Source organism: Ursus maritimus (genome assembly GCF_017311325.1).
Source record: "Ursus maritimus isolate PB19 chromosome X unlocalized genomic scaffold, ASM1731132v1 scaffold_X1, whole genome shotgun sequence".
NCBI lineage: Eukaryota > Metazoa > Chordata > Mammalia > Carnivora > Ursidae > Ursus > Ursus maritimus.
This window is the reverse complement of record NW_024423319.1, coordinates 86,996,275-87,018,376: the sequence shown is the minus strand read 5'-3', so window position 1 is coordinate 87,018,376 and position 22,102 is coordinate 86,996,275. Positions and strand designations below refer to the sequence as shown.

Here is a 22,102-nt window from a genome sequence, read left to right as displayed (position 1 = left end):
AAACCGGGGATGTACTGTATGGTGACTAACATAATATAATAAAAAATCATTATAAAAAAAAAAGAAGTTGTGGTCCATATATACAATGGAATATTACTCAGCTATCAGAAAGAATGAGTTCTCAACATTTGCTGCAACATGGACGGCACTGGAGGAGATAATGCTAAGTGAAATAAGTCAAGCAGAGAAAGACAATTATCATATGATTTCTCTCATCTATGGAACATAAGAACTAGGAAGATCGGTAGGGGAAGAAAGGGATAAAGAAAGGGGGGTAATTAGAAGGGGGAATGAAGCATGGGAGACTATGGACTCTGAGAAACAAACTGAGGGCTTCCGAGGGGAGGGGGGTGGGGGAATGGGATAGGCTGGTGATGGGTAGTAAGGAGGGCACATATTGCATGGTGCACTGGGTGTTATACACAACTAATGAATCATCGAGCCTTACATCGGAAACCGGGGATGTACTGTATGGTGACTAACATAATATAATAAAAAATCATTAAAAAAAAAAAAGATTCTCTCCCCTCCCATCCTCACAAGCTCTCTCTCTCTAAAAGAAAAAAAGAAAATCACAAGGGAAAGAAATACACTTGCAGTACTGTACTATAAGAAATCCCCACATAAGTGGACCCACATGATTCAAGCCTGTGCTATTCAAGGGTCGACTGCACATGTTTTTTTCAAATGTGGCTGAGTGGTTGTTTTATTACACATAGCTTTTAATGTAAATGAGAGATTTAACAGATCTGGCTAAAAAGTTTGAACCCTTTGTAGAAATTATTAAATCTTCACATGGGAAAAGTAACAGATTTTAAAACCCAAAGCTTTTTGCATAATTCTGGTTAACTGACTTTTAACTCTAAAATACATTTGAAAATCAACTCACACACCTATTAAGAGTTGAGAGTGTAAAACAAAATTAACATTTAAAAAAAGTTTCAGGCAAAGCAGTATATGAATTTTTGGTACATCTGAATTAACTTCATTTTAAGCAAATCCACTTCTTAATTTTGTACTTTACCATCTTTCTTCATTATGCCTGTTACTGCAAACGAAAAGTAATACAAAATCAAACATGGCTAATTCTAATTCTTTTTCTTTTTTTTTAAAGATTTTATTTATTTATTCGACAGAGAGAGAGACAGCCAGCGAGAGAGGGAACACAAGCAGGAGGAGTGGAGGAGGAAGAAGCAGGCTCATAGCGGAGGAGCCTGATGTGGGGCTCGATCCCGTAACGCCGGGACCATGCCCTGAGCCAAAGGCAGACGCTTAACCGCTGTGCCACCCAGGCGCCCCTTGCTAATTCTAATTCTATTTTAGGTGTATAAATTGTTTTTTCTATGTATTTTATTTGTTTCTTTTTTGCCTGTCCTCCCTAGATAACACATAAGCTCTGTGAAGATGAGGATTTTTGGGTGTTGTTTGCCTCTGTATTTTTAAGTTTCTTTGTCATTTAACCTTGTGGACAAAGAAAGTAATCGTCAGCTGTGGAATTTTGGTGGGAGCTGGTGGTGGGTGTGTTGAGACGGGAGGCACTCGAGGTTTCTTGACATCATAAGAGGTAGGCACTTTATTTATTTATTTATTTATTTATTTATTTATTTATCAGAGAGAGAGAGCAAGCACAAGCAGGGGGAGCAGCAGGCAGAGGGAGAAGCAGACTCCCCGCCAAGCAAGGAGCCCCATGCGGGACTCGATCCCAGGACTCCGGGATCACGACCTGAGCCGAAGACAGATGCCCAACCAACTGAGCCACCCAGGCGTCCCAGGCACTTATTTTTCTGTAGGACTAGTATATATTTTAGTTTTGCCCTAAGAGCAACACCAGATCAAGGTCTACTCAATTGTGCTCTAAAGGGACAGGCTCGAGTAGGGGCAAAGACCCATTCTTTCAGTCATGTATGCAAGAAACATTTACCTAAATCTTACTATATGCTGGGTCCCTATCCAAGTGCTGGAGATACAGCAGTGGACAAAATGGAAAAAAAAAAAAATTCTGTCCACAGGGAGCTTACGACCCAGCAGAAGAAAGCAGATAAAAAACATATACATGTATGATACGATGTTAGGCATTTGTAAGTGCTGTGAGGGAACAATGAAGCAGGGAAGGGACAAATTCGGGATAGAGAATACCAGAACAGGGGGGATGGGGCGGAGAGGCTACTCCTTAAGATAGAGTAATCACGGAAGGCCTCTGTGAGGAGGAGGTGTCTGAGTTGAGACCTGAGAAGGAGCATCCCAAGCGGAGGAAAGAGCAGGTGTGTTTTGGTTATCTATAGTTGCATAAAAACATAACCCCACAACCCCACGGCTTAAAACATTAATCTAGTATTATCTCTCACAGTTCTGGGTTGACTGGGCTCCGCTGGGCAGTGCTTGCTTGAGGTGACTCATGGGGCTGCGTCAGACAGCAGCTGGGGCTGGAGTCGTTTGAAGGCTCGACTATGCTGAACGTCTGAGACAGCTCTCCTCCCTAGTTTAGGGCCGTGGGAGGGATGGCGCGAGGCTGGATTCCCCGGGCCCGGGTGACCTGCGTGCCTTCCGTGTCCTCTCCAGCGGGGGGAGCTGCAGGCAGAGGGGCTCTCAGGGTCTCTGGACTTCCTACGTGCTGTCACTCAAGGTCCCAAGGGTGAGTGTTCCAAGAAAGTGGAACCGACAGCTTCTTAGAGCCTGAGCCTACAGGCTGGAACAGCGTCGCTTCGATCACGTTCCACGGGTCAAAGCAATGATAGGGCCCTCCTAGATGCAAAGGGAAGATGCGCGGAAGTGCTGCCTCTCCATGGGAGGAATGTCAGAGAATCGACGGCCTCTTTAATCTGTCTCCGTCTGCAGATGCCCTGGGGTAGGAATGCACTTGACATACCAGAACGCAGAGTGGCGGGACCAGAGTGTGCTGGGTCGGGGGGTGGTAGGGGTAGCTCACATAGGTGTTTGTAGGCTGTGATAAAAATTTAATGTTATTCCTTCTTTCATTTACATTTTACTGCTTTTTTGTTTTGTTTTGTTTTGTTTGTTCTAGGAGTCTACAGTCAAGAAACCTTGGCTCCGGCCTGGATACGTAGACAAGATGTCAACAGTGATCTGGGAGAAATGTCTGGAACCAATAAGGGAGAAATACGAGGCCCCTAAAATAGCAGTGGCACAACCATCCCGGCCTCAGAAAGAGTAGTAGCAGCTTCAAACAACCTGTTGTTTTTAGACGGACTCTCATCCTTTTTAATCCAATGTCATTAAGTATCATAACGATACCCCCTCGACTACCAAACAACTACTCTACGTAGGTCACCCTTAAATATATAATTTTATCTTCTCTTTCCTGCCTACGATTGAAGCTGTATAGAAAGCAATGCTTCTTATAACCTTATTATGATTACGCTTTGCAATGGAAAAGAGAAACAAACCCGAGACATGTGTGTGGCTGTCGACTCTCGTGTCTATTTCGTATGACGCACAGTTCTAGCGGTCTCCCCAGAATGATTATCTTTAATACTCTTTAAGATTTTTGGATTAAGAATGAAATAGGATGACTCAGTGTCTCCTAACAGCCCTTGATTTGGCCAAATGGACAGGTCATGTCAGTGGCCTCCATGAGCTCCTAATACTTAGCACTAGGAGATCACGTATATCCCAGGAGGTCAAACGAGGATTAAACAAACATCAGACAGAAAAGGGAGGCAGGAGGGAGCAAGAACCTGATTACAAAGAAGAAGAGGGTTCAGTTCTCTGCACACATACCCTTTTCGCTTCTTTCTTGAGGCGTCCCCACCCTTCTGTGGGATTTCCACGCACGCCAGCACCTTGGCTGTGGAGCCAAGGGCCCAGACTCTGGAGTGACACGGATTAGATCCCACACTCCATCACTTACCAACTGGGGGACCTTGAGCAAATCACCCAGAAGCTTTGTGCTTCCATGCCTTCATTTGTAAATAAGAGAGAATAATAACCAATAGGCTTTTCTGAGCATTAGTGAGATAACGCATATCAAATGCTCAGAAGAGTGCTTGGTCTATACAGAAATTTCAAAAGACGCTGGCTACTGTCATTATTAAATTCGGTTTTGAACTGAATCGCCAGAGACCGAACGGCCGATGTGTGTTTGGTTCAACGTGAGAGCCTAAACTATCGGTGACTATGAATTACGAGTTCTTTTTCTTGGTTTGCACGTGACCAGCCACTGCCTGTGGCCGCGGCCCTTAATATTTGCCGACTTAAAAAAAAGGGGAAACGATAAATGTCAGCAGTCCAAGGCGCCAGGCCACTGGGCAGTGCTTTTGCTCAGAGTTTTGTGCGGCGTCCGTGTGAAATGCATGGTTGAGTAAGTTCTCCCACCGAACGACAGGCTTATCTTCTCTACAACTCAGTGCTTGTGGGACTCTTCTCTCACTGTGTTTGAAGACAATAATCACTTACAGGACTTGGGGCCAGGGCTATGGTTGCTCCTGAGTTAGTCATAGTTAGGGACCATCTGACAATTTTAATACAATAATGGTGCTCTATAAAAAGGCTTTATGCTCTCCATAAAGTTATTCCCTTCAATTTATCTGGCGATGTCCTTCAAGGTTTTGAGGAGCTTTCCAAGCATTCTCCGTGACAGCATCTCTGACCACCCTGACCTCAAGGAGTTCCAATTTGCTTATCGCCTCATGCGTAAAAATATCAGACTCATGGCACCTCCCTGCGCACCTAGGAGAATTTTTATTTTTAAAGATTTTATTTATTTATTTGAGAGCAAGAGAGAGAGAGCACAAGAGATGGGGGCAAAGGGACAGAGAGGAGAGGGAAAACCAGGCTCCCCGCTGAGCAAGAAGCCCCACATGGGCCTCGATCCCAGGACCCCGGGATCACGACCTGAGCCAAAAGCAGATGCTTAACCGACTGAGCCACCCAGGCGCCCCTAGGAGAATTTTTAAAATGTGATTCAAAGCTGGTTTGCCACAAGGAAGCAAAATCCATAGGGGGCATATCCTTCTGTTGTACTTCCAAGTTCTTTGCGTTGCCAGATATTTGAAGATGCCAGCGTGAGGGGTGATAACCTGTGCCATGATGTAGGATTTACGTTGCAGGATCTAGGCCTAAGTTTGGTACAGGTTTTTAAAAAACTGAAGATGTATGAGAAATGGCGGCACGAATCCACGGAATCTGCCAACCTTTGTGGTCTGTGCTGTCCACTGTGGTAGCCACGAGCCCTGTGTGGCCATTGAGCATTTCGTATGTGGCTCGTCCAAATTGAGATGTGTTGGAACTATAAAATCCACATCAGGGGGCGCCTGGGTGGCACAGCGGTTAAGCGCCTGCCTTCGGCTCAGGGCATGATCCCGGCGTTATGGGATCGAGCCCCACATCAGGCTCCTCCACTATGAGCCTGCTTCTTCCTCTCCCACTCCCCCTGCTTGTGTTCCCTCTCTCGCTGGCTGTCTCTATCTCTGTCGAATAAATAAATAAATAAAATCTTTAAAAAAAAAAATCCACATCAGGTGTCAGAGGCTTAGTACAAAAAAAGAATGTAATATACCACACTTATCATGTTTTATATTGACTATGTGTTGAGATGACACTATTTTGATTATATCAGGTTAAGTAAAATATATTATTAGAATGAATTTCTCCTCTTTCTTGTTACTTTTCAATATGATTACTAGAAAATTTAAATGACATATGTAGCTATTTTGGTGAGTATTCCCAGATTTCACATATATGTCCAAAAAAAGAAAAAAAATTAATGTATTTTGGGTCTCCTCACTTAGGTTATTTAGAGATTAGTAAACTCTGACATGCCTACTGTCTCCTGACAGTTCTAGAAGAACGCCAGCGTTGCCACTTAGTAACCTGAACGGAAGGGCCTCAACTGGGTCTAATAATAACATCATCCCATATGCCAGCTCCTAAAGAAATCAGAGGAGAGCTGAAGGAAACGTAGAAGAGAAACACAACCAGGAAAGGGGATTTTATTCTCTCTCTTCTGTTATCTATTTGCTCTTGTTTGTCTGGACATGTGAGTTTAGTTGCAGCCAAATGCTGATGACCTAGCCTATTAATAAGATGGGACACAAATCAAGAAGGAGAGGAACCTGGATTTAAAAGCAAGAAGAATTATAGTTCGGTGTATAAGGAGCCTGTAAAAATATTTGCAAGATGAGCGTATGGGTCTGGTTTTCTTCGGGTAAGAATTTGTACAGCTTTATCCTCCCTTGGGCCCTTGCCATTCAAATTCTTACTTGGTACGAAGAATCCACACAGTCATTAGAGAAGTTTTTCAAAAGGAAAGTAAATAGACTCTAGCCTTTCTATCAAAACATTCTTAGTAACTTCCGTGTGTCATAGCAGCCTTGTTGGTGAGGATGAGGTTAATCAGGATCTTCCGGAAACATCTTTTCTCTTTCAAAGTTCAAAGCACTAAGCAGGACAAGTACCTTTCTTTTGCAAATGGAGAAATCAAGGTACAAAAAGCACAAAGACTGCGGCCAAGGTGGCACAAAAGGTCAACAATGAAGTGTGTGTGTCTATCAGACACCGGAAAATTCTGCAGCCCAGTAATAACAGGATAAAAGCCTTTGACGTTCTGCATTCAAACAGCTGCTTTGGGATCTAGACTGTCTAAACTCAAAGGGCTGAAGCACAGTCACTAAGCCCCGCTGGAAGCAGTTCGGTCATTGTGAATAGATACATAACCTGGGAGACGGCTGCTGCGCAGTTGTGAGTCACGGAGTCGAACCTCTTATAGTCCCTGAGCTCTCAAACGTAGAGTCTGCGTCTAATGACATTTTTAAAAATGAAAATGAGAGGAGCTCTTTATAAAAAAGCTCCAGCAGTATCAAAAAAATTCAAAGAAGCAGGAAGCAAATTATCTCAAATTACAACAACCAGGTTAAAAAACAGCTATAACATTTGGTGCCTGACATTCCAGACCCTTTTATAAGCAACTACAAAATAGAAAGATTGGTGGATGGATGGATGGATGGATGGATGGATGGATGGGTGGATGGATGGATGGATGGGTGGATGGATGGATGGATGGGTGGATGGATGGATGGGTGGATGGATGGGTGGATGGATGGATGGACGGATGGATGGATGGATGGGTGGATGGATGGATGGACGGATGGATGGATGGATGGGTGGATGGATGGATGGATGGATGGATGGATGGATGGATGGGTGGATGGATGGATGGATGGATGGATGGATGGATGGATGGATGGATGGATGGATGAATGGATGGGTGGATGGATGGATGGATGGATGGATGGATGGATGGATGGATGGACAGGTGGATGGATGGATGGACAGGTGGATGGATGGATGGATAAATGCACAAATCAATGACTGACAAAGGAAGAAAGGAAACAAAAAAAAGGAAGGGAGGAAGGAAGTAAAGGGGGAGGCAGGGAGGGAGGAAGAGGAAAAGAAAGAAATGCAAGTATCTAAGAACAAATCATACTCTATTAGCTTTCTTTAATGATCTAAATTTACTCGAATTTAACAGAAGAAACACAGACTGGAGGAAGTACTAAATTTCAAATAAATGTTGCATAACCCCAAGAAATATTGGTTCCTGAAAGACCCGTGTAGCAGAAAGTGAAAAGATCACAAAAACAATTAAGTGATTTGAGTCTGTGTTTTTTTATTGGCTACAAGTTTAATTTTGGTATAGACTGATTTCATGCTATGAAAGAAGATGTCACTAGCACTCAATCTGCTTGTATTTCTTCCCTTCTCACCTTCCTCACATTCTGATTTTATAGATTACATCATTCTTTTTTTTTACCATATAAAGGTTGTTTTAAAAATATAGTCCAGGGGCGCCTGAGTGGCAAAGTCAGATAAATGTCTGACTCTTGGTTTCGGCTCAGGTCATGATCTCGGGGTCATGAGACTGAACCCCGCATGGGGCTTTGTGCTCGGTACAGAGGGCCCTTGAGATTCTCTGCCTTTGGCCCTCCCCACACTCACATGCTCTCTTTCTTTCTCTCCCAAATAAATAAGTAAAAATAAAAAATAAAAATAAAAATACACTCTGAAGTATATTCGGCACTACAATCACAATTCTTCCAATTCTTTATATTTAAATCTTTATTTAAATGTATTTATGGTTTAAAACCAGTTTCACCAAGGCTTATCCACTCCTGAGTTCTTCGAGTCCCCATCTGATGACACCTTGAAGTGGTGTCATCACTGTTATGTTAAATTGGGCGCCACTGAGTGAAATAGGGGATGGGGACTGAGGAGGGCACTTGCTGAGATGAGCTCTGGGCGATGTATGGAAGTGTTGAATCACTCTATTGTACACCTGAAACTAATATAATACTGTATGCTAACCAGAATGAAAATAAAAACTTAAAAATAGATAAACAAACAAATAAATAAATAAATAGGGTGCCATTGGCTTAGCACACAGCGTGCAGGTGGCCAGGATAGAGATGTCACAGGATTAAGAGGCACAGAACGTCGGAACGCACTGGCAAAACTGTTGTCTGGATAATTTGAAAGGCACACCAAGTACTTATCAGCCTTGGCACTCCAAGGGAAATTGTTGAAGAGCTCGTGATCGCTGGCTTTTAACGGGTAGTACGTTTGTTTTCAGCAACCGTTGAGCTCCGGGACTGAGCAGCCAGGATTAGAAACCTAAAGTTTTCCTTGCCATCAGTTCTCAAATTTTATGATCTAAGGCTGCTGTCTTTTCTGGTTTGATTGCGGCATGAATATCTTTTTTTTTTTTTTTTGGCTGTATTTTATTTAGCCATTTTTTTTCTTTTTGGAGGGGCTAATTTCCTTTTATATTGAGAGGGGAATCTTTGATCTCACAAATCTGACCCTGACTGTAGTCCGACCTGTCTCAAATTCAATTGCATACTAGTGACCTATGTTAGATGTTCAATAAATGTTAAGACGATTTGAATAGAGTATAGATGCCTCATTGAAAGTAACTGATTGGCAAAATATCCACTATATTGCAGAGTGTTCTTACAACAGAATATTCCATGTCTGTTTAAAACGGGATCTATAAAGACCTTTTTTTAAAAACAAAGAACTTTCAATGACATTGGAGAGTATCTGTGAAAAATTCATGAGTGAAAAGGCAGACCTAAAAAACCTTTCTTAATGTGAAAGTGTAAAAATAGGAATCCAAGAATGTTAAATATAAACAAAATATGCTCTTTTTGTGTGTGTATGTGTATGTGTGTGCGTAATCTTGAAGTACACATAATGGAACACTATTCATCCTGTTTTCAAACAGGGTTTCACAAATTATCATCAGGAAAGGGAGGAGGATACAGGGCTTGGGAAGGAGCCAGTGCGATCACTGTAGTTAACTGCAGAACATTTTAGGGAAAGAAAAATCTCAAGCTGGATTTTTCCAAGACGCGAGTGTGTAAGTTTGGAAGCAAGGAGGGCAGACGAGCCAGGTGTTGGGGCTCAGAAGGAAATGACGGAAAGCCTCTCACCCAGGGGACAGCAGGGTGTCAATGTATTCTTGGCACCCAAAGACTTTGGTTTGTGCTCTGACCCCATTGCTTCCTGCCCTCTACAATCAACCTCTTTAACCTTTATGTTCTCACCTGTGAAATGGGGCTAAAACGTCTAGTTCACAAGCACGTAACTCATGAATAAGATATGATGTGTAAAAGCGCTTGCTTGGTAGGATCCAGACATCCATACCACAGTAGTGTTACTATTGTCATCATCTGCTGGTTGTTGCAAAGGCCAGGAGAAAGGCAAGGGCTCTGTGAGCAACAGACTGGGAGTCCACGTATAAGCCTTTCCTCGGGCTGCTGCCGAGGGGGTGGCAAGGTGGGCCAACACGTTTCAGGCCGTCTTGTACTTGCTGTCGATCCTTTGGTAACTGCAGGCTGCCAAAGCTCTCTGACCAACAGTTAGCTGGCTGCCTGTATTAGCCTCCATGCTTTGGTGAGCTGGGACCCTTTCACTGCATCTTCTTTTTTAAAAGATTTTACTTATTTATGTGTGCGAGAGAGAGAGAGAGAGAGAGAGAGCGCGCATGAGCGGTGGGATGGGGGGTGGGGGGTGGGAGGGTGAGGAGGAGCAGATGGAGAGGGAGAAGCAGACTCCCCACTGGGCAGGGAGCGCAACTCGGGCCTCGATCCCAGGACCCTGAGATCAGGACTTGAGCATAAGGCAGAAGCTTCACCGACTGAGCCACCCAAGCGCCCCCTTTCACTGCATCTTCTTTGGACTACTTGGCCGCACCCCATGATGACATGGTACAGGGGCTGTCAACTCTGGCACAAGACTGAAGCTGAAGGTCTATTTCCTTTAGTGAATGTTACCATTGTAACTGAATTCTACACATTCTCTGCCCTCTGCCTTCGGCGTGATTTAAAACTCACTGAGCTGCCGGCCACTCTAGCCACTGTTGTTTATCCAGATGTATGTATGTGTGTGCTCGCCCATAGAGAAGAGGCTTGCCGATTTTATCATAAATTAAGTTCCAAATGGAAACCTCGAAGGCTTAGAATAAATCCATCTCGTATCCCAAAATATTACTCCAAATCCAGCAGCTGAAGGCATAATTTTCGGCAAATTATTACATGCCAAAAAGCTGCCTGTGTTTTCTAAAGAACGCAAATGAGCACTTCGGTTTCTAGAATAACCTAACAGAAGCTTCAGAATGATCCCTAGACAAATGGGTTTCACTTGCTGAAGAGGAAATTACTATTGTCCATACTAAAAAAAAAAAAACAAAAAAACAAACAACTCCCGTGATGATAAGAGATATTTGTTTCCAACAAATAAGAAACGTTGTGGAATGTGGGTGGGAGGGGAAGAGAAGGTTCACGAAACCTGTCTCAGCTGGGGCAGACTCCCAGAGCCAGTGAGCTCTGCGTGGCATGTGTGACGGGTAGCTGTTCCTGGGCGAAATGCAAGAGTTTGTCTAACCTGTTCCCAGGGACTTCTGTCATCACGAGAGAAGCAAGTGTACCCCAGACTTTGATCAAGGCTTCCCTGGATTAACAGGACTGGTGTGGGGAAGGGAATATTAAGAGCCTGAAGAAGACCGGACACGTCTAATTTGCTCATTTCTGGGAGAGGCTGAGGTCCTGCGTGACAAATGCAATTATAATTTGGATATTTTATGTGTCGATATCTGGGCTCTCCTTCTGTTGCTGTTCTCTAATACGGAGTACGAGCTCAGCACCTGTGATCTCTTCCTGGAAAACTCACAGAACAGATCTTGTCGCTAGAGACCTAGTTGCCGCTCTCTGCCTTTTACGGGCTTTTGCCGTACCGGATTTTCAACTGGATTTCGGAGTTCTCGACAAACGAGGTGGTCAGCCGAATGGCACCTCCTCCCTGAGGTTGTGTGAGCAATGGCAGTTGTAGCAGCGACAAGCAAGCAATACATTTGAGAGAGGTCTCCTCATTCATATGCCTCTTCGCACGGAGCCTGACCGCATCCAGCCACACAAGGGACTTTAACAATGAGCTTGGCTTCCGACCGCCAGGAAGCAGACTAAGACCAGAGCATCTTTTTTTTTTTTTCTCCGTTTCTCCGGATAGCTGAAGTTGGTAAATGATTATCAGCGTGAAGTTGGGCTAAAGCACTTTCATGTTTGACTAGACTCTAGTTCCATAGTTCAGCCTCATAAAAGCTTCCAAAACAGAGAAACTCTTTTGCCGATAGCCTAAATCGTACCAAACGTCAAAAATTGTCTCCACTTTCTTCGAGAAGAACCCAAGAGAATAAAAAACAAAGGAGAGAACCACCACACACACACTCACACACTAGATGAAAGAGAAAGAGGTGAAAGTCAAAATATAGTGAGGTTTCTGAAAACGTTTTCACTTGTCATCTTTTTCTTTTTAACTGTGAGATAGTCCCTAAAAGAGAGCAATGTTTACAAGTCACTTCCAAGGCACCTAAACAGCTGCCTTCTAAACTATACTAGCAGAAATTAGCATGACTATTTGCAAAACAGATGAAAGATTTCAGGACTGTGAAGTCTAACGGCGGCATCGCGGATTTCAGGAGGGAGGAAAGCACCTTCTAAATTAATAAAGATTTGAGCTGAAGTGATCACTTTTCCCACCGATAATGAAATCCCAGTGTAGCTTGGTATCACTCTTTTATTCGCGAACGAGGCTTTGGAAAACCACACTGTGGCCACAGAAGACAGATCTACGGTAGCATTAAAAATGAATGCCACTCAGTAGGCATAAACATTTCTGAAAGACCGGAGGCAGACAGGAAAGAGGCCCCGCATATCACAGCACACCAGGGGTTTCTGGATGCTTGTTACGGGGCCGGCATGAACACACCCCATCTATCAGCCCGCTGTTCCGTCTACAACAACCAGAGCACTGGTGATACTGGGAGTCAGCATTTCTTAAGAAAGACACCAGGTGGCTCAGTCGGTGAGGCGTCTGCCTTCGGCTCAGGTCATGATCTCGGGGTCCTGGGATCAAGCCCCGCGTCAGGCTCCCTGCTCAGCAGAGAGTCTGCTTCTCCCTCTGTGCTCTCTCCCTCTCAAATAAATCAAATCTTAAAAAAATACACGTGGGGTTGTTGATGAAACAAGGCACGAATGTACTGTACGTTTACACGAACCACGGCTTGCACGTGGCAGCAGTGACTGAAATAAGCCATAGAGAGTAATGTCCAAATGCCTACAGGACTGCCTACCATGACAGAGGAGACAAATTTCTGAACTACATTCTTAGGCATGTAGGAGACAGAACGCCAGAACTGTTATCGTTAATTCCAGAAACGGATGCAGCCATTCCATATGCTTTTCACAGGTTCAAAAGAAGGAAAATGACATGGGAGCAGAAGACATGAAGGTGGTGAGAGTGGAGGAGAAGCGCTTCATTTGGGGAGGACTTCCCAGGCATCAGATCTTTATCGCTATTTATTATCTGAATTTGACCATGGGAGGTCAAATTAGCACCTCTACTGAGACTGAAAAAGACCCTTATTTCATAGCCTCATTAGTGTCTCCGTTGTCTTGGTAGTGAGAATTAATTATACAGTAAGTCAGTATATCAAATATATCTACATATATTTTTAAGTGTACTGATATTTCTCATTTCCTCCAGTAGAGGTCACAAAATAGCAATAGAGGAATATGAAAATCTGTGAGCCAAAAGAATATTTTCGAGTGATTTTCTCTAGCTAGGGTTATGGAAGGGTCTTTAAATTGTGTTTCTTTACCCACCTTTTCTGATTATATTTTTCCTTTTGTAATCATTAAAAAACAATGACATTTATCTGAAATTTTAAAAGGAGCACTGTTGGCATAATGTATCTACCCGGTATCGAGTCAGAGATAGTGCTTAATTATTTGTATTTTTTTCCTTAGCTGCACACAGATGATTTGAAATCGTCTCAGAAAGCAGCACATGTGGTCATCACTCTGAAAAATTATTTCAGTGTAACATCATTTCCGCTATTGATGACTGCAAGCAATCTCTTTCAAACAAGGAACTTAATGTCAGCCGTAAGATTACCAGAGGAACAAAGCATTCTGGACATAGCTTCTATCTGCCAAGAAACCAGGCACACACAAAGACAGAGACATGAATATAATCTGTAGTCATCTCCTTTGTCTGGAAAAACCTAAAAGAGATCCTAGTGTTCTGGGAAGTCAGTCTCTGCAAGTCTTCCATATTAGGACAAGGAAGACAAAGAAATTGGTCAACGTGACCTACATTTAAAAGCAAGGAATCCAATGAAGGATGTTTACTAAGCCTGTTGATTGATGTTCAAGACATTGTACTATCACCATGCCACATTTTCATTTCTAATTCATGTGTCTCTTTTTCTGCTAGACACAGACGGAAGCAAGGTGAAAAGGCTTATAAAACAAAATCTGAAGGTCAGCCAAAACATTTATGTATAAATTAAGGAAATCTTTTATCCCTATTGTACCAAATTAGATAGATGTTGATTTCCTGTTTTATTAAATGACTCATAATGTACAGTCTGTTATTTGTCCTTGATAATATCACTCACAAATAATATAAGGGTATCAACATTGTTAATGTAAATCAAAACCGACTGCTGCTAGGTTCTTCTGTCTTCTAAAGGGATGATTCCTACCACTGAGGACTATGTCTCTGTACTGCTCACTTCCACCTGCAAAGGCAAGTATGGAAGAGAGGAAAAGCTGAAGTTCAAAACCTCTGCTAGTTCTCTGTGGGACTCCAGGGCTGGACCCAGAGTAGGTGACTCTTTGCTTATCAGAGAACAACAGCGACTTTTTGGACCAAGACGATGATGCTGGGAAAACAAGGATCAGGGAGATATGAGAGGAGTCTGAAGACAGCAACACGGTGAGTGACTTGGATGCACAGAGAAGGGTGGCCAGTGGCAAATCTCTAGGGGGCTCATTGGTCTAAGAGCTTCTCAGAGTAAGAATGTCCAATAGTCAGTTCTAAGCTATTTGTGTTTCTGCAATTAAACCCCCCCACCCTCATTGCTCAAAACTTCGGTCAAGTCTGTTGCACGCAAATGCTTGGGATGGTCTGAAGACAACCAAGATAAAGAGGTGAATTTGAACACAGGTTGGCACGGAGCAAAGGGAAGACAAGAGTCACAGGTTAGAAGATGTGCATGAGCATAGAGGTCATGGAAGCAGGAACCATGAGCCACAGGTGATCATGGGAATGGCAGACCCCATAAACTCACAGAAATTTTGGGGAGATCAATGGTGCCTCCCCACAAAAGATGGAATTTGGGGCTTGAGCCACTTTTATGTTAATCTCCAAAGAACAGTAATCTTAGATGATATATAGGATGCAATGACAAAATTTCAAAATATTATGTTATGCATATTACAAATACTCTTCATAATAGGAAGTCTAGGGCAGTATTTATAAAACTGTACACAGGTTTGTGTCACATCAAAGAGCCCGGGTATTCAAATAGAGGTTTTTAATAAATCAATCACAAACATCTTTTGTGATTGCTAAACTTTTTGCCAAATGGGCAATGCCACTTTGTCAATAACCTTCCCACATAGGTTAGAATTCCCACTTGGTTCCCCTTTGATGACAGTGAAAACATTCTCAGCATGGTTGAAATACACTTACGAAATACATATGCATCATTCAGGAATTTCAGGAATGCAGTAGATTCTCTGAGGGCAGGATCTGGACTTCATAAATGGAAAGACCCAGAAAGAAGTCTTCAAATCCTTTGGCCCAGGCTTACCTTGACGTGGTAGATGAGACGCTCTACCTCATTCACTTTGTAGGTCTCCAATCCTAGCTCCTTGGCTAATCTTAAGATACGATTCTGAGTCGGCCCAACATAAGATCCTCCAAGGTCCACATATTTAACCTTTTGGTTCTGTTGTCCCGCAAGGAAAAAAAAAATATTTGTGAAAATGCTCTTCCTAAGATTAAAAAAAAAAAAAAAAGAGCTCTGAAATGAGCGAATGGGCATGTCAGGGGTTATAGGCACACCTTGAAGTGTATCCATGGAAAATGGGATTCTGTTTTCACCAGTACTTCCCTCATGTGACTTAGTTATTAAACCATCCTTTAAAGCAAATCGGACTGAACTTTAAATAGGCAACAGACTTGTGAACCATCACTTACAATGCATATATCACACCACGGTTTGATTTGCAGTACCTCGAATTTGTAAGCTATGAATTGTTGATGGGTTTCTCTTTTTTTGGTACTTCAGGCTAATTTTGAGACACTTAATGCTAGAGAAAACCAAGAAAGGAAACGATCACTTCTTATGTGGTTAATCCAGACAGTTGGAAGATAGTATTAGGAAACATTTGGCCATAATTTGAACCTTTGAAATTGCTCTTCTACGTTCATAAGCAAGTTTTCTATATGGTTACAAATTGGCTTCACTTCCAATGACCAAGCACCAACCTTTGAAGAAGAAGGCACTAGAAAAGCTCCCTATGTCTTAAGTTGTCCAAGAATAACCAGATACCTATCAGGCCCTCCTTTCCTGTTGTTATTTGTTGTTTAGCCCTCCTGTCCCCCAAAGATAACAGAAGTTTCGCAAAGTTGGGAATCTTTGTTTTATTCACTGATGTATTCCAAACACCCCTTTATTGGTGCAATAATTCATTGGCAAGTGCCAAGCATCATGAGGTAAGCAAAGAGACAGAAGAAAATGTTGGAAAGGGTAGCAAATTGAGAGGCTGTGGAGAATGTGTCAAAGCAATTTCCACTCTCTAAATAAGAGTCAAATGAAATTCAAGACTTTTAGACAAAAAACAACTCAGCTTCAGTCCCACATTTCTTCATCCTCATCCTTAATGTCTTACCCTGATGGTGTAAGTCCTGCCTCCCACCCGGTCCCGGGCTTCCAGAACCACCACGTTCAGGCCAGAGTCATGCAGAAGCTTGGCTGCTGCCATGCCTGGGGGGAAAATACAATAAGAAATCACAATCAAACACTGCACAGGGACTCCAGGTAAGCTCCTCACGTTAGCCCCAATGAGAAAAGTCCATGTTGGCTCACTCACATGGCCTACTGTTACCTTCACCTTACAGGTGGCTAGGATTTCTCAGTAAAGGCCCAGATTCCAAGTCTGGGAAACCAACTGCTATTTCTAGCAAGAACAAAAGACATTTCATTTCTGATAAATGTCTCAAACCTTAAAAATATCTTTGGTTACTATATCAATATGTCTATCTCTAAGGACTAAGTTGTATGACAATGTGTCTGACAACACAAATGGAAAACAAAGGCCACACTTCAGAGAAATGTATAAGCCCCAGGAGGCAGGGGACCAAATGTAGCCATTGACTTCATTCTCCAGGTAAATCTGAAAAAAACAAAAACAAAAACAAAACCAACCTGGTAAGTCAGGGGGAGAGTAGGCCTTCAAAGCATTTGAGAGGACCTAGAATTGACTATTAAGTTCTGTGTCAACATGAACTTTTGGAAGTTGATGTAAAGTTTCAAAACCAAGGACATAAAATTCAATACACTCCGTGTCCTAGTTTTCCATGTGACCAATCACTGAAGAATGAACTGACTCCGTGCATTCATTCATTTAATTATGAATGTAGTCAAAACTACTTAATAAATGCCTGAACATTCTCACCACCCTGAATGTAGCTTTAAAAAAAAACCACTTTTATTGAGGAAAATTAACATACTGTAAACTTGACTCAATGAGTTCAATGAGTTTTGACAAAGTACAAAGCTTCCTGTAGAGTCCTTATATGTCATTTTTGGTATAAGCACATCCTAGGTATAGTTTTTGACCTCAGAGATCTTAAAATCCTGCATCTTCGAAACCACTCTTACAGTAAGATGGTTCTCAAACAGGAGAACTTTGGAGCTCTTACCATGATGACCGAATTTCCTCCGTTTTAATTACCTTCATCATTTGCCTTATGGAATCAAACAAAATCAAGGAAATGCCATAGACCCTGGGCCTTACAGACAAATGAAGTGGCTTCTAACTGTTCTGGGATTTTTAGACCCCTCTAGTGCAAAAAGAAAAAAAGAAAGAAAAGAACAAGAAAAGGAAAGAAAGATTCTTATAAAAAGAGCTAATACTCACGGAGTGCTCACTACATTTGAGACACTGGTCTAAGTGTTTTAATATACTAATTCAGCGAACTCTGACAATACCCATTGGGAAAAGGTACTACGATCTTCCTGTTTTATGGCCGAGGAGACTGAAACACACAAGGAGCCAGCAGGCAGAGCCCGGCAGTTTCACTCCAGGGTCAGAGTTCATAAACCACGGGTACTGCTTTCCACGGGGACTCAGAGCCATCATCTTCATAGATCACATCTCTCAATTTCTGCTATAGGCGGAAATTACATTTCAAAAGATCTTTTTCACTTTATTTGGCTCAGCGTGTTTTTAAAACTCGCTTGTATCTTGCGGTTTGATAAGCATCCATCTAACAGAAAATATGAGCCCACCGCAAAAGCTATAGCGAAAAGTTGAGGCTTCGTTCACTATCAGAATCCTAAAGAGGAAACCCATTTTTTAAAAGAGGCAGATCTGACATTTCATTATTTGAGTTCATCTGTCTCTCCAAGCCCTGTCCTTGGAGGCTGGGCAGGGGCTTTGAGCTGGTGTCAGGGTAAGGGGTCCCGAAGTCCCCGGCCACCCACACACGGCGTGCACAGCATTGCACAACTGATCATTTGGAAAGATAAGGTTTGGATTTTTAACTCCAGTGTTAATTTTACCTCCATGAGGGGGAAAAAAGGGAGAAAATATTTCTATTTATCTATTTTTTAAACATTTCTATTTAGATTCAAAAGTGCAGACAATTCAATGCCATTTCTCTTACCAAGCATCAGTTCGACAAACGAAATATGAAATAACAGGCAGCCATAGTAACCGCTGTTATCAGGGAATTCAGGCGGACCCGCTCAGCACGCTGAGGCTTAAACAAAGAGGTTCAGAATGAAATACAACATCGCTCATGCACACTAGCCTTTTCTCCTCCACAAAAGGCACTGTCTTTTGGTCTGCACAGTTACCCAATAGTATCTGATGCTAAACATGAACAGTTATTAAAACAAGCCAGGGTCTTATTAAACCATTCAATAGAGACTTCTCTGTGCTCAGGTGCCTTAAAAAGTCATATACAGACAATGACAAAAATATCTTTAAATAGGGTAAAATGAGTCTATGTGGTTGGAAATAGCTTACAATTGGTCTAATAGTCACAGGCTGGGGGTGGGGAGCGGTGTTCAATTGCTTGTTGGATATCAACGGGCAAAAACTGATTTGAAATATAATTGGTGCAAGTATGGGGGCTTAAGGAAGTCCCTGCAGTTTAGAAGGGAGTTTCAGGGAACCTAAGAACCTGAGGACTTGGAGTCCAGTCAGGAGGTAAATTAAGATTAAGAGGCACCTGGGTGGCTCAGTTGGTGAAGCGTCTGCCTTTGGCTCAGGTCACAATCCCACAGTCCCGGGATCGAGCCCCGGCATCGGGCTCCCTGCTCAGTGGGGAGTCTGCTTCTCCGTCTCCCTCTGCCTCCCCGTCCTTCCACTCGTGCTCTCTCTCGCTCTCTCTCTCTCAAATAAATAAATAAAATCTTCTTAAAAAAATAAGATTGAGAAGTGGCTCTCCAGCGGTTCCTCACTGATGGCTGGGGGAAGGACGATGGCTTCACCGATGGAAGAATAAGCAAGTACTGAGCACAGAGCCGCCCCAGCTTACAACAGGGTTATTTCTCAAGAGTTCGTTCCTCTGCCAGTTGTTGGGAACTTTTAATGCATTTTGCCATAGAAGGAAAATAGGAGGGATGATGCATTCTCTGGGAAGTCTGGGAATTTTAAAATGCAATACTAGGGTGAAAAAAAAAAAAAAAGAAACCAACCCCAAATCAGGAAGTAGCAAACACACGTTTGCCTGAAAAACACCAGACAATGTGACTGGCACCGTTTAAACACTTATGCAATCATTTCCGGACACAAGTGAAAAAACACTAGCAGTTTTTAAAAAAGAAAATATTCACAGTGGTAACAGCCGCCGTCATAAAGCATCAAGCACTTGTTTTGTTCTGGGTGAAGCGCCTTACAAGCAACGCTCCTCTGGTCTTCACCATGCGGAGACGTATTATTATCCTCATTTTATTTATTTTTTATTTTTTATTTTTTTTAAAGATTTTATTTATTTATTTGACAGAGAGAGAGACAGCCAGCGAGAGAGGGAACACAAGCAGGGGGAGTGGGAGAGGAAGAAGCAGGCTCAAAGTGGAGGAGCCTGATGTGGGGCTCGATCCCATAACGCCGGGATCACGCCCTGAGCCGAAGGCAGACGCTTAACCGCTGTGCCACCCAGGCGCCCCTATCCTCATTTTAAAAAGAAAAAAAAAAGAAAAGGAGGTTTAGAGACATACACTGACTTGCTGTTGATTACACACTCAGTAAATGGCAGGGTCAGAGTTCAGCCCCACAGACCTGAACTCTTTGCCACTACCCTTGGACCAAGGAGGAAAAATTAAAAATACAGTAACCCCATTACCCTGATTGATGCAACGTATCTTAAAACATTCTGCTCTCCATCTAAGCACGGGACTCTTAAAGTGCCAGTTTTTCTCTTCAGTGGATATTTAACGTTGGTAACCAATTGAGGAGCGAGCATTTGATTACTTTGTACTTTTAAAAAGTTAATTAAACTGGAGCCTACCATGCAAACGAATTATCATTGGCACATTCAGTGACAGCCCCTCTGTGTCCCTGACAGGCCCCTGATAAAATCATCTCATTTGTTGACTCCAGATGGTGCAGTGGCTACGGTATTTTGGCTCAAAGAACCTTCCTTGGAAGAATGACGAATAGCACGGCACATCTGAGTAATGATGGCCCAATGCCTAACGCCACGAAATCATAAAAACATTGCACCTTCCTTCTCAGACGGTTTATTTGGAAAAAGGTTTCATCAAGGTGCTGATTATCGGTGATGATTTGGAGCCCTCCATTGCGAGGAGATATACAAATTATTTTAAATATCTAAAAATCAGTGGCATGCCACATTATTAACATTCAATGCTTCCAACTTTTCATGTCCTGGAAAACGACCTGAGAGTTAGATGAGGCAGAAGACTGGAAAGTACTGGTAACAAAAGGTTTTTTTTTTTTTCAAGGTGTCTTAGGAGCGGTGAAGGGGTTAGGACGGGGAGGGAAGAGAAAAATCATAATCACCACTTGCCTCATGCTTTGCTTTGTCAATCTGGCTCACGTCCTTCATATCGAAACCTCATATTTCACGAAACTTTTTCAGAGTTTTAAAAAGCAAAGTTAATTGTTTTGAAAACATTATGAAACATCGATACTCAATATCATGTAAGGACATTTTTTCTCAGTCTAAAACTACCCCTCCCAAAAGTATCATGTTAACCAAAATTGACAAAGAAATTCACTGTACCTCAAAGTATCTCTAACCTTATAACCTGGTAAAAGATAGAAGCATTCCCCCAGGAGGGATGAAAGGCAAAAATCTGCAAATAACCCTCCACACCTCTGTCACTTCTGACAAAGCAATGGTTTTATGAGAAATTTCTAGAAACAACCAAGTGACCTTCTGATCAAAGAACTGGGATTCTTTGATGTCTCTAAAGAGAATGCCATTTAGTTATTTAACACAAATACACACACACACACACACACAAAGGGCCTGGGGTAAGATGAAAATATCCCCTGTGTGAAATAAATTCATTAAAGGAGAGTGGTATTTGTAGATGGAATTGGGTTGTTAATTGCTGAACTTTTCAACGCAGAGTAGAGCAGCTAATATTTTGAGCACTGACCGTATGCCAGCTTCTCTTCTAAGTGTTTTACGCATAAATATTAATCCTTCCAACAACTCTGTGGGTAAATGTAGAAAGTGGGGCGCAGAAGGGCCAAGCCATGTGCCCAAGGTCACACAGCTAACAAGTGGCAGAGCCAGTATTCAAATCCAGCCACTCTGACTCCAGATAACAAACATGCCCAGCAGCCTTCCTCATACTAAATGGTGAAACACTGGGAGCCTTCCATTAAACATCACGGACCACACAAGCAACAGAGCCACCGTGGGCACATTCTGCGCCTTTGTGTAAATTACAAGAAGACGCACACACCCAGCAGGTACATTTCAAAATGGCGTCTTTCCTTCAGGGGAATTCAGCACACATTGGGGCAAATGGCTTGGCTGGCAGAATGTGGGCTGGACCGCACCCCTTCTGTCACTGCATCAGCCGGCCAACCTTGTGCAGGGCACTTGCCTGAGTGCAGTATGCTGCGGCCCTGAAACTCAGAAAACTTATTTCCTGGATGATAAGAATTTAATTATCTGTTCTTTGTCTCCTCAATGCTAGGACACGGTCTGCGCTTAGGTGATGATGGAATGGATTCATTTAATACCCTTCAACACAGATGACATTTAATCACTTAGTCGATAAATAAATAAATGGCCGTGATGGTGTCTATGTAAACATACTATATTTGATTTAGTATAAGAAGCTAAAATATTTGCACACACTGAAACGGATTTCCTCTGGTCACACCAGAAATGGGAAAGGGGGGCACCTGGGTGGTGCCGTCGGTTGAGTGTCTGACTCTTGGTTTTGGTTCAGGGTCATGAGATCCAGCCCCTTGTCAGCCTCCGCCTGCAGCACGGAGCCTGCTTCTCTCCCCCCCCCCCC

The 22,102-nt window shown here is 42.7% G+C and overlaps 1 protein-coding gene across 2 annotated transcripts in view; it reads right to left on the bottom strand.

The window, feature by feature from the left end:
* MAOB (monoamine oxidase B) overlaps positions 1-22,102 on the bottom strand; it is a 139,421-nt gene that overhangs the window by 77,747 nt on the left and 39,572 nt on the right. The window contains exons 1-3 of one of the 2 annotated variants that reach the window (XM_008708714.2): positions 18,256-18,277; positions 16,257-16,351; positions 15,173-15,310 (exon numbers count right to left, since the gene is read on the bottom strand). In XM_008708714.2, coding sequence (XP_008706936.2) covers positions 15,173-15,310; positions 16,257-16,351; positions 18,256-18,262 — 240 coding nt within the window. In that variant the 5' untranslated portion in view covers positions 18,263-18,277. Of the gene's footprint in view, positions 1-15,172; positions 15,311-16,256; positions 16,352-18,255; positions 18,278-22,102 lie in introns of those variants that run through there. The other variant, XM_040632750.1, reaches the window with a different exon arrangement.